This window comes from Grampus griseus, assembly GCF_964374135.1.
Source record: "Grampus griseus genome assembly, chromosome: 7".
Lineage (NCBI taxonomy): Eukaryota > Metazoa > Chordata > Mammalia > Artiodactyla > Delphinidae > Grampus > Grampus griseus.
The window spans coordinates 43,250,556-43,263,982 of record NC_139001.1 but is presented as its reverse complement, the minus strand read 5'-3'; the positions used below and the strand labels follow the sequence as shown (position 1 = coordinate 43,263,982).

The 13,427-nt window shown below is 39.9% G+C and overlaps 1 protein-coding gene across 1 annotated transcript in view; it reads left to right on the top strand.

Annotated features, from left to right (window-relative positions):
- Nucleotides 1-3,350: 3,350 nt before the first annotated feature.
- GLS (glutaminase) overlaps nucleotides 3,351-13,427 on the top strand; it is an 80,157-nt gene continuing 70,080 nt past the window's right edge. Inside the window, 1 exon segment of the mRNA XM_082658234.1 lies at nucleotides 3,351-3,866. Within this exon segment, the coding sequence (XP_082514360.1) occupies nucleotides 3,436-3,866 (431 nt within the window). The 5' untranslated portion in view covers nucleotides 3,351-3,435.

Below are 13,427 nucleotides of genomic sequence, written 5' to 3'. Positions count from 1 at the left end.
TAGTCTCTTCAGATGTGATTAAAATCTCTCTTGCCATTTTTGTGTGATGTTGCAAGGAACAGAAGTTCATTTTACTTTACATAGATGGCAAAGGATAGATTTTTAGCTTTAATTGTATGTGACATGTATATCCAGGCCAGCTTTTTTTTTTTGTCTAGCAATTCTTTGTTTACTACTTTTTTTTTTTAGTTATTTGTAAGTAGCTTGTACGTTGGGCATTGAGCCCAGCTTTGCTTAATCTGACTGTCTTTGCAGCAGTCTCTCTCTGTTTTAAGATACTTTGGAAATTATTGGTTTGTTTTCTAAAAATGAAGAAAATGATCTCATTTTAGGGAGCTAGCTTCTTCTTAAATGCTATTTTATGATTAGATGGTTTAAAACAATTCCCAGTTTTCCTTTTCAATAATAGATGTGGCAACTAATCACATTGCACAACAAAATTTATTCACTCATGGAAAAATAATAATTATAGCTAACACTTATAGAATGCAACTAGCATTGTTCCAAGTGCTTTACATGTATTGATTCATTTAATACAACAACCCTATGAGATATGATACCAATATTATCCCCATTTTATAGATGAGGGATTTATAATACTTTAATAAAGATCTAAATTCAGCTTTGGAAAAATAAGTTATGTTTGGCAGGGTTTATCAGCGAGGCTAGGAAGTTGGCCAGTTGAAGCAGGAAACCAAGAAAAGAAAGGGAAGTAGTAGTATTCTCTAAACAGAATTTCAAACAAACCAACAAACCTAAAAAACTTAGGCAACTCTTTTAAGCTGTTAGTCAAAGGAGAATTATTTTCTATTTAGTTTTTGTGATAATACCCTTTTAGTTTTTATGAAGGGCAAGATCTGGAACTTATATATAGGTTACATTACCATCTTGAAACATCAGCCTTTTCTAATCTTCAAAAGAACACAGAAGCTCAGGAACTGTTCTTCTAGTTAGAATAAATACAAAGTGCAAAAATTCCTATTTTTCCTTTCTATGATTGACTACCTTCTCAATGGCTATGAGACCACAACCTATTGTAGGATAGCTGCACGTATCTAGTAGCAAAGAGGAAGTCTAAGAGCAGCTCTGACAACCCAGCCACATGTTAATCTGAAGAGCCATTTTCTATTTGTAGGAATTTTGGTAGACTATTGTATGTGTATAAAATGCTTGTACAGTGATAGACTTTATTTTATATGATTATATGACTCAACAGGTGAATAATTAACCTAATGGAAATAGTAATTAACTCCAACTCATAGTTCCAAAGTTGTATTTGATTTAAAAAATCACTAAAGATTTAAAAAATTATATAAGATGAAGAAAATAATCAAATTAAAGTATTAATGAGTCACATTTTAATTCAATTTATAGTAGTTTCAATTTGCTAACTTTTTATTGGTCTTCTCAAACAAGGGGTTAAATTTCAGCAGACTCGAAGTCCTTCTAAATGTCAGGAGTAACATCAGTCCACTCTCACCAGCTCATCCTTGAAAGTAGAAACTCTAAAAAATTATCTTTTACTAGGTTTATTTTCTACATTTGTTAAGTATACTATAAAGTATTTAAACCCTTAAACACTAGAAAGAATTTTCATAGGTAAATTAGAGAAACTAAGAGAAAAAGCAGGAGGAGAATAATAATTGGATTTGTCAATAGCTTGAATGTGGCTGAGAGAAAGGAGGCAGTCCTTTAACTAGTTATATCGAAGAGATGGAACAATATTCAGGTTTATGTCTTTGGTAAGTCAGACTGGAAATGTTAGGCAAACGTAGTATGTCACCTTTCCTCCAAAACTTAATGTTCCTTTTCCTGAATATATTGTTACTTTGACTTTTATCAAATTTTAGTGACAGGTAACATTAAGTAGTAATAAAAGCCCTCTAAATAATTTGCAATTGTCTTAACTTAAAAAAATGTGGTTAAGTGCTCTACACATACAGCTTTTTCCATGTTCTTCTGGTTAAAGAGTAGATAGAAAAAACTTAAACATGGCAAGCCTGTGACATGCCAAAGGTCACATAACCTGTAGGTACAACCAGATTTCCTAATTACTAATCTAGTGCAATATTTTAAGATGATGATTACTAAATCCGATGATCAGTTAACGATGCACCTGACACACACCCTTCCCGTTTCATAAAAGTTATCCCAGTAACCTTTGTGAATCCATGCATTAAAACCTAATTGCTTCAGGATATCATCTAAAGTCTGTGGTTTTCGTTTTTTTGTTTGTTTTTTTGGCGTGGAGTGGACTATACATGTAGGCTCAAAGAAAAATTCAGAGTTTATCACCTCCTTGGAACTCTTTTCCTACAGGTCCAAAAGGATAAATGGATAAAGTGATACTAGGCTGAAAACGATTTAGAGAACCAGTATCCGTATGCTTCTATTTTACAACAATGAAGCAGCTTTAAAGTAGGAGAGTGTCTACAATTTTGCATTTTAAAAAGCAATTTTTAAAAAGGAAAGCTGTCGTGTTCTGGAATTTCCCCCTGTCTCTTTGCGGTCCCCCGAATTCCAATCCTCCGAATGGCTAAGTCGCATAGCTGAAAGGATTTTGCTCATTTTTTCCAAAACACTTCACATCTGGGCAGTCGCCAACCATGGAAAGTTTCAAGTAAACGTAACATTTGGGAGAGGGACAAGCTCGTCTGGGGCTGCCGCCGCGGGTCCGCGGCCCTCAGAGGCGTCGCCACACGCCCTTACCGGATAGCCGGGGACCAGCGGCAAGCTTTGACCAGCCGAGCTCCGACGGCCAAACTCCAGCCCCGGCCAAGCCCCCTGACCGTCGGCCCCTGGGCGGCAGGGGCTCTTGCCAATCAGTCTCCGAGACAGTTCGAGGCCCCAGAGTCCAGGAGCCCATCCGCTTCGTAAATGACGAGACCACTAAGGCCCCAGTTCCCAACGAGGGCACTCTCGGTGCTGACGAAGCGAGAGAAAAGGAGCTACTCCGGAGCCCTGCCTGGCTCCCCCGCCTCACACGTCAGTTTGACTCCTCCCCCCAGTCCCCCGCCACTCTTCCGGACCACTCTCCGCGCACCGGGCGCCGAGAGAAATTTGACTGCTCCAGTCACCAATCAGAAGCGAGGTCGGTGATCTGAGCTAATCGGAGCAGGCGAAGGGGGCAGGCCGCCGGCGTCCTCCCGCCCCTAGGAGGGTGAGCGCCGAATGTCTCGGGCCCGCCCCTGCGCCTCAGCCTCAGTGCGGAGTCCTCCGCGGTGTGAGAAGTAGCCGCGGGCAGCCTCAGAAGCAGCAGCAGTAGCGGCGGCGGCGGCGCCTGTGAGAGCCGCAGCCGGGACCACACCCACCTCACTGTCCCTGCCCTCTTTTGCCCTCTGGCCGTCCCGCCGAAGACCAAGTTCCCGGAGGAGAGCGGCCGCCCACGTCTGGAGCATCCTCCCCTGTTGAGCGGGCACTGACGGACCCGGCGGCATGATGCGGCTGCGAGGCTCGGCGATGCTGCGGGACCTGCTCCTTCGCCCGCCCGCCGACGCCTGCGCGGTTCTGAGGCGGGCGCAGCCCCTCGCCACCCTGTGCCGGCGCCCCCGTGGCGGGGGACAAGCTGGCCAGGCGGCCGCCGCGCGGCTCTACCCATGGTGGGGCGGGGGCGGCCGGCCGGCGGGACCCCTCGTGAGGGGCCTGTCCAGCTCCCCCTCAGAGATCCTGCAGGAGCTGGGCAAGGGGGGCACGCCGCAGCAGCAGCAGCAGCAGCCGCAGCAGCAGCCGCCGCCGCCTCCGCAGCAGCCGCAGCCCGGGGCGTCGCCGCCCGCGGCCCCGCCGGCGTCCGGCCCCAAGGACGGCTCGGGGGAGACAGACGGGATCGGCAACAGCGAGGGCAAGGAGCTGGTGGTTTCAGGCGAAAAGTGAGTGTCTCCGCGAGGCGCAGGAGGCCTTGTCCCGCGTGGGGCCCGGGCCCGGGAGGGGCCTGCGGTGGGGAGGGATGGGAGCGGAGGTTCGAGAAGGAGAAAGAAAGAGATGCCGGGCGGCCTGCGCAGTCTGCGCCATGTGATTAGGCTCGGCCCCGCCCGCGCCTTCCCCGCCTGAGCCCCTCGCTCGGCCCTCACTTCCTTTCCCCGCCGCCGGGTGGAGCAGCCAAGGGGCCGGAGGGGCCAGCCTGCCACCCCCCTACCCCCCACCACGCTGGAGCTGTGGCAGCCCGGCCCACGCCGCGTGCTCAGCGCCCCGGCTCCAGGCTGCAGTGCCTGGCCGCCCGCCCAGCTCTTGGTGGGTGGTGCCCCACGAACATCACCGAGTGACATTTAGGAGTCGGGCGATGGGCAAAGCGTGTGCCTTCCTGACTCGCTGCTTTTCTAGGCTCGAGTTTCCTCTCTGCCTGCCCTCCTTCGATCTCTGCCACCGTCTCTTTGGAAGCCTAACGTAGCAGAGTATTCTGAATATTTCTGGAGTGGCTTCTTCAGGCGTGTGTAGAGCCATCTGGGGCACCGGAAATAACGTTTCCGAAAGGAGATTAGGAGGAAAAGGGTCATGTGGCCAAGAAGACAGGGCACGCAGTACAGACCACCTGTTGGCACTGAGGACCAGCTTTGGCCTGTCTGACATCTTCCACAAGATGGGCGAATTTTTGAAAATACAACTCAAAATAGCCAAGATGAAATGTGACGGGTAAAACACTAACTCAGAAAAAACCCGAGTTAAGTAGCGTTTGTGGATTAAATAAATTGTGATAGGGTGTTAACTCATCTATTCCGCACAGCAGTTGAGTTTTAAAACAAAATTGGTTTTTCCTACGCAGTATGAGAGGATATTTGTCTTGAGTTAATATAAATGGACGCAAAGTTTTTCTCACTGTAGGTAAAAATTTACCTGCCTGCTTTCTTTATATCCTGCTATTTTTCTGACTTTGCACTGACGTTATGTGACCTGTTTTGCTTCCCTTCTACTTACATTGCTTTTTCCAGCACCATAGTATCATAAGTCAAACTGAAAGTGTGATTCTTATACTTTCAGTCTCAGACCTGGCTTAATGTTTCCTGTAATTGAAATTGGCACCTTCCTAAAACGTTCCAAGTTAAAGTTGTTTTCCCAGACTGAAAAATGTTATTTAAAAAAAAAATCACTTGGTGATGAGCAAAATTTGTGATATCCTGTGATAATGGTTTTATGCCACAAAGTAGCCTATGACTGTGGCAGGTCATTTAACATCTTCAGTTGGATGACTCAAATGTGTTCACATTCGAAAAAGCTAGACTTTTGTCAAATTTCTACCTCTTTAATGTTCTTGAGAGACTAGAATGTGTATGCTTTTTTTTATACATCTTTATTGGAGTATGATTGCTTTACAATGGTGTGTTAGTTTCTGCTTTATAACAAAGTGAATCAATTATACATATACATATGTTCCCATATCTCTTCCCTCCCTCCCACCCTCCCTATTCCACCCCTCTAGGTGGTCACAAAGCACCGATCTGATCTCCCTGTGTGCTAAGCTGATCTCCCTGTGCTATGCGGCTGCTTTCCACTAGCTATCTATTTTACGTTTGGTAGTGTATATATGTCCATGCCACTCTCTCACTTTGTCACAGTTTACCCTTCCCCCTCCCCATATCCTCAAGTCCATTCTCTAGTAGGTCTGTGTCTTTATTCCCGTCTTGCCCCTAGGTTCTTCGAATGTGTATGCTTAATTTCATTTGGTACTCACTTACCTTACTTTTAACATCATCTGAATTACCAGGCATGTAACAAGTTTAAGTACAGGTGCCCAGAATTGAAAAATGAGGTTACTAGCATTTAGAAGTTGTCCTTAAAGGTTATATGATGGGAACAGCCTTCTATTGAAAAGATACCTTGCATTCTGTCTCTTCAGTGGCTCTTGTAGCCCTCTTTTTTCCCCTTCTGTCAGATAGAAAATTGAGCTGCTTTTGTGATTTACATGTTTCCCAGAAGCTTCTAGCTCCATTGCTGTCAAAATAAGAAATCATTTCTTAGCAATAACTTTGAAACACTGTTTTGTCTAATACTTATTGACAACTCTACATAAAAAATGTCCCATCCTGTCCCTCCCAGCCCCCCCAATAAAACCTGTTTAGTGAGGGAATCCTTCAAGAATATTTGCTCAATCCCACTACTGGTCATATACCCTGAGAAAACTATAATTCAAAAAGAGTCATGTATCACAATGTTCATTGCAGCTCTATTTACAATAGCCAGGACATGGAAGCAACCTAAGTGTCCATAGACAGATGAATGGATAAAGAAGATGTGGCACATATATAGAATGGAATATTACTCAGCCATAAAAAGAAACGAAATTGAGTTATTTGTAGTGAGGTGGATGGACGTAGAGTCTGTCATGCAGAGTGAAGTAAGTCAGAAAGAGAAAAACAAATACCGTAAGCTAACACATATATATTGAATCTAAAAAAAGAAAGGTTCTGAAGAATCTAGGGCCAGGACAGGAATAAAGATGCAGACATAGAGAATGGACCTGAGGACACTGGGAGGGAGAAGGGTAAGCTGGGACAAAGTGAGAGATAGCATGGACATATATACACTACCAAATGTAAAATAGCTAGCTAGTGGGAAGCAGCTGCATAGCACAGGGAGATCAGCTCGGTGCTCTGTGACCACCTAGAGGGGTGGGATAGGGAGGGTGGGATAGGGAGGGTGGGGGGGAGACGCAAGAGGGAGGAGATATGGGGATATATGTATAGCTGATTCACTTTGTTATAAAGCAGAAACTAACACCATTGTAAAGCAGTTATACTCCAATAAAGATGTTTAAAAAAACCAAAAACCAAAAAACCCTCAGTATATTAAAATTAATAAAAGTATTAAATATAATTATATTAAATATATAAAATAAACGTTAAAAAAATTTTTTTAAAAAACGAATATTTGCTCAGATGCCCTGGGAGTTTGAATGGCCAATAACAAAACCTTGTTTACCTTAGTTCAAAGGAGTCTGTTTTTGCCACCAAAGTTTGGAGCAATAGCTAGATGGGTTTAGGAGCAATCTAGGTATATGAAAAACCTGAGAGCTTTCAATCAAGGATTTCAGGAGTGAACCCCAGCTATCTCCAAATTACATTATAAAATTAAGAGCACTGGCCTCAAGATTGTGAAAAAAATTTTTAATCTGATTAAAGGTTTATTTCCTGAATGATCTTGTTTTTAAGTGTAGCTTTCTTCCCTTGACTTCATCCATTTTGACTTTATGTGGTAAACATTTCTTTTATTCTGGGAGGTAAGGTTCCAGCTGATCCTGTTATCCTTTCTTATGCTCAGCTTCCAAAGCATAGGTCATCCCTGAATCATCAAGCCACCTGGAATGCCAGCACTCAGGTTTCTGCCAGGTTCTATAGATGATTATTAAAAGAAATAGCCACGTGAAAATTAAATGAGTTAACATTTTGTAAAAGGCTTATTGGGACAATATTTGGCATTTGTTAAATACTCTATAATTTCTCATTTTAAAAAATTGCTTCATTTTTTGTAAAACCTTACAAGGACATTAGCCTTTGAATTTTAGGCTCAAATGAGAAATTTCTTTTTTTTTTTTGGTTTCCAGAAAAAATTTCTCTTGAGAGATCGTTGTACTTCTGTGAAAATGTGATACGCACTGTTTACTTTTTTGCCCTGCTTACCAGTAAGCTCAGAGTGAATTTAATACTTAACCATAGCAATTTTATTAGTTCATGTGGCTGGGATATTTGCTTTTCCTCCTTCCCTTGGTCTTACTTTATATTTTACTAACCATACCATATTATATTCTGGAAGGAGGTACGATGTAAGTGAGTTATCTTCTTATCTTTTTCCATAGTCAGACTCTTTGAACCACCGTCATCCTAGCCATCTCCTTCAACCAACTTCAATTCTGGTTTAGGTCACTGGTTAAGGTTAAGATTTTACTACTGTCCTAAATATCTTACAGAAAAATATAATGTTCATTGCTCAGTTTTCCCTGCAGTGCTCTTATTTAATTTTGTTATTATTATTCCATCATTTAGGAAACCACTTTGCATGGCTCTCTTCATTTTTTATTTTATTTTATTTTCCTCACAGATTTTATTTTATTAGTAGTATTTTTTTGGAATATAATTGCTTCACAATGTTGTGTTCGTTTTCTCTGTACGATGAAGTGAATCAGCTATACGTATGCCTGTATCACCTCCCAGCCCAGCCCCCACATCTCACCCATCTAGGTCGTCACAGACTGCTGAGCTGAGCTTCCTGTGCTTTATAGCATCTCTTCATTTTTTAAATTGTTCTCTCTTGTTCTGTGGCTCTTTTTGGATTTGCTCACTGGGTAAACCCTGAGGCTGAGAGGCCTTTGCTTCTTTTCCACTTGTCTACCTTCTCCATGGCATATCCTCTAATCTTTGTGTAGATAATAGTTCATCTTTCATCCAAGCTTTGTTCTCATATTTATCTCCACATATCTGATGACTTCAGATTTAAAATCTGTACCCCCATATCCATTCTTTTGTCTCATTTCAATCTATTTTGCATGTTGTTTCAAGATTAATTATAGAGTTTTAATTTCAAAATACTACTTCCAGAAAACCAGTATGGACTGGGATGAGCATTATATCAAAAAGTGCTATGTAGCATTTGAGATTCTTGATTAACCTTTATTTTAGGCCAATTATTGCCCAACATGAACGTTTTTTATCACACTGTCTCTTCTCTCTCAAGAATGCCACACTTCATTTCTGTAAAACCCAGAAGTGTATATTCTTAGTGAAGGATCTCTGGGAAGCGTTGGCAGGTGGGGAAGAGGGCACGTATTTTTAAGTTACTTTTTGTTTGGACATTTTATTTTTTAATTAGAAAGGGAAAGAGAAAGAAGGACCATGCTGAGAAAGTATCAGCATGTGTATGCTCTTTAGAAAATAGGTAATTCGTACAGGATACAATATTGAAAGTATTTCATTAAAATAAGATCATTTTCCCCCTGTCAGATTGGCAGATGTTAAATTAAGTGATGCCAAGGGTATAGGAAATAGGAACTCTTAAGTTGCTGATGGAAGTATAAATTCACCTGTTTTGGAAGGCAGTTTGGTAGTATCTGTTAAAAACTGCATACCCATGATGCAGTAATTGTATGTTTGCTCATCTATATAGTTACAAATATATTAAAAGAGAAGGTGCAAACAAAAATGATTTCCGCTAGCTTCAGATAATATGATTTTATTTTGGTAGTTCATATTCTTTTTTTTTTTAACATCTTTGTTGGAGTATAATTGCTTTACAATGGTGTGTTAGTTTCTGCTTTATAACAAAGTGAATCAGTTATACATATACATATGTTCCCATATCTCTTCCTTGCGTCTCCCTCCCACCCTCCCTATCCCATCCCTCTAGGTGGTCACAATCAATGGAAATCAAGGGGGAAAGAATCGTTACCCCACATGCTGTGCAAATTGAATTTCAAAGATTAAGTACTTAAGTATTTCAGCAACATTGAATTAGGTCTATTGTATAGAATAGTACTGATAACGAGGTTGAAGCAGTATTTGGGAAATATAGATAATATATTTTGGAATAGAAAGAACCTGTGTTGAAATAGGGGACAAATTCTGTTATGATCCTTTAATAATGCATTTGCTTTTAATTTGTAAAAGTGAACATGTTTACAATTCACTTAAACTAAAATCAAGATTGAAAATACATTTAATTTTGGGTGTGGGGCTTCTCAGTGAACCCGTCAGTCATCTTATTTGCGATTTCCTCAAAATTAAAATTCTATTCTAGATTACAGTTATCAGTGAGTTTGAGTTTTGTTTGAATGGCCAGCCATAACATACATCATAAAATTTTTTGCTGCCTAATGTTTATTTTAAACCACATGTATCTATTTAGCTATTGATAATATCTGGACATAATCTGTAATAAACTGCAAGCTCTTAATTAATACTTAGATGTAATTCACTGAAGGAGCATGAACGAGATCCTGAAGTTTAGTCTACTTGAGTTTCAGCTTCTTGTTTCTAGGCTTTACTTTTTTTTTTTTTTTTTTTTTTGCGGTACACGGGCCTCTCACTGTTGTGGCCTCTCCTGTTGCGGAGCACAGGCTCCGGACGCGCAGGCTCAGCGGCCATGGCTCACGGGCCTAGCCGCTCCACGGCATGTGGGATCTTCCCGGACCGGGGCACGAACCCGTGTCCCCTGCATCGGCAGGCGGACTCTCAACCACTGCGCCACCAGGGAAGCCCCCTTTTACTACTTTCTGTAAGCAACTGGAGATCAAACCGCATAGAAAATTTTGTATTATAACTTCTGACTTAACATTATATTCTCCTATATCCCTAAAAAGTTATCTGTATTCATTTTATATTACTGAATAAGAAATTCTCATGTGGATGTACCATAACTGACTTAACCATTCCACTTATGTGGACCACAAATTTTTCCCCACTTTTCTCTAATAAGTATAATACTGTGCCAAAAATATTAGTGAATAAATCTTTCTACACCTCAGTTTGTTTTGTTAGCCTAGATTCCTAAAAAGGTACAAATATTTTCTCTGTCATCAGAGAAAATACATCTGTTAAATTTAAAATTTGTAGATCTCTACCTTACTGTCCTAGTCTGCTATCCTAATAGCCTGTTTTTAGTATGTATAACGGTAAGCATCCTCACATTGAAAAAAGTTATGAAAAAGTTTATGAATGGATTTATACAGCTATTTATCAGCATTATCTAGTTGTATTCTCTTTTATCCTCAAACATCAAACTTTTTAATTTCTAAACTGTTTTTGGCGTAAGTCTCCTTAGAAAATGTTGCCTATTTTTCTGCCATATTAAAATTTATATTATAAAATATAGAGTTTAACATTTCTTGTTCAACTTAGGTTTACTGTAAGGGGGTGTTACTGTACTGTGCTAAAATACAGTTATGTTCTAAGACAAGTATTGGCAAACTTCTTCTCTGAAGGGTCAAATAGTACATATTTTGGGCTTCACAAGCTATCTGGTCTGTTAAAATTATTCAGATTAGCTGTTGTAGTGAAGAAGCCATAGACAATAGGTAAATGAGTAGGCATGGCTGTCTTGCAATAGAACTTGATTTACAAAAACCTGTGGCCATTGCGGTAGTTTGCTATTAGTGGCCCCTGCACTAAAATGTATTTATTTGTGTAAGGTTTTCTCTCATACTCTGATTGGTTCTGTTTTGAATGGTTTGTTCTTTTGTGGATTTTTGTATCTTGTATCAGTTGCTACATTTTGTTTTTGGCCTCCATGTCCCCACTTTAGCTATTTTCCCTCACTTTCACCTTCTGTATCTAATTCTCCTTAGCTTTAAAAAAAATTTGAGGTAAAATTAATGTAACATAAAATTTACCCTTTTGACCATTTTTAAGTGTACAGTTCAGTGGTATTAAGTACTACCATTACTTTTTAAAAGAACCCAGATAATTAAGCTTTATATGTAAAATATGTATCTATAGATCCTTTATGTCTACATAGGTCCTGAGTGAGTAGTTTATGATCTTTAGTATAGGAGTTTAGGAGGACATCTATTTTGAGCAGCTCAAAAACTGAGAGTTAGAGTTGGAAGTGACTTTAAAGACATCTAGTTCCACCTCATTTTACATATTTTGTAAACTGGCTACAGGTATTAAATGACCTAACCAAGTTCGTACAATATTAGGACTTACTGTGTTTTTTCTTCCAATATTAGGAGAATAATAAAGTACTTTATTGAATTGATTACTTTTTTAGGTTCAGTATTCGAGAGACCTTAAAAACCCATCTCCACAGCTGAAGGTTTTTTCTCTTCTGTTGTACTCCCTGCAGGTTGTTATTCATCTCTGCTTGAATACTTCTTGACAAGAGAATTTAGTCCCTTTGAAGGCAGCCCATTCCATTTTCAGAGTTGTTTTGTTTTTCCTTATATGTAGCTGGTCTGCCTTTTGTTAACTTCTACCTATATATTTTAGTTATTTTGAAGAAGTCATCTCTAGTGTGATATCAAAGTGATTGCAGTAACAGAATTCACACATCTGTATTTTTACAACTAGAATGATTTGTTAACGGATACTTGACAGAAGGAATACAAGGTTGGAAGGACTAACAGAATTGGACCTTAGGGACTTGATCTGCCCAGGTCCTCATTCTCCCATCGGAGTCAGGCAGACTGTCCCCCTGGGTTAGACTTCTAAAGCTCTACACATGGACAGATTGCCATCAGCTGATGTGGACAGCCTGGCCACTTCCTTACGTAAAGCTGGCTTTTGTGCTTCTTACTTTGACTTGCTCTTGAATAAATTTAAATAAAGTCCAGCCAAAACAGCAGCCCTAATTTAATATAATCTCATCCTTGCTTTGTACAAGGTACAGTTTCAACAAGGCAGAATAACAATTTAGTCATCTAACATAAGTAATTCCCCTATTAGCATTTTGGTTAGAAATTCTTCAATATGTAAGGAGTCTCATCTTTCATTATTCTGAATAAACTCCAGGTATTCCTCCTAAAATGGAGTGTAACAACTCAGCACAGCCAGTGTGGCATAGCAGGAGGAATCTGGGATTAGGAACCAAGTACTGGCTTTCTAGGACTAAATCTGGTCCAGTCACTTAAGAGTTGTGTGACATTGGACATACATATTGCTTGACTTTGAGACTCTGTCCTTATCTGTAAATAGGGGACAGTTTACCCACTTTGCTTTATCACATGAAGTTATAAGATGAAACAACAGAAAGTCCTTTTTTAACAATAAAACTTTAAAAGATGTAAGATTTTGTTTTTAAATTCCCCAATAATTAGCCTTGGGGCAAAATGATTTAGAGATTGAGCAGAATTTATCACTTTGTCAGATTTACAATGGTATATGGTCAGCCACTATCAATTCAGCTTTCAACCTCACAGGTTTAATCTGCTAATTTACTGGTGTTGATGGACACTTTCTATCAGTCAGATCACTCTGAAAATCAAAATGATAAACTGATTTAGAAACAACTCCAGATATTTTTTAAAGATCATTGTTTTAAAATGAAGACATAAGTAAAAACACCAAAGCATTCTTTTTTATTCTATCAGTGAGCATCATTTTTTTTAAACCTAGTTGAAAGTTTTTGATTATCTAATAGGTTTACCACACTACACTGTATTACGCATTTGAGTTATATGGGGTTGACAAAAAAAACAGACATTGCTCCAGCTTTTATAGTTTGGAAAGGTCAAGTAATATGAAACGTTATTTAACAATAAGAGAATATAGTTAGTTTCCATTTCTTTTCTTCTTCTCATTTTGCAGTTCATTTTCCTCCTTTCATTTGATAGTACAGTTTTTTATGTAGAAAATTTTGATAGAATAGATAGTACCAAGCCAAATTATAAACTGAATATCAGACTGAGGAGTTTTAATTGTCCTTTGGTATTGGGAAACTGGTTGATCAGTAATCAAAGACAGTGTCTCTTTTCATGTTTGCAGAAATTGCCCCTGAATTTAAACTCCATG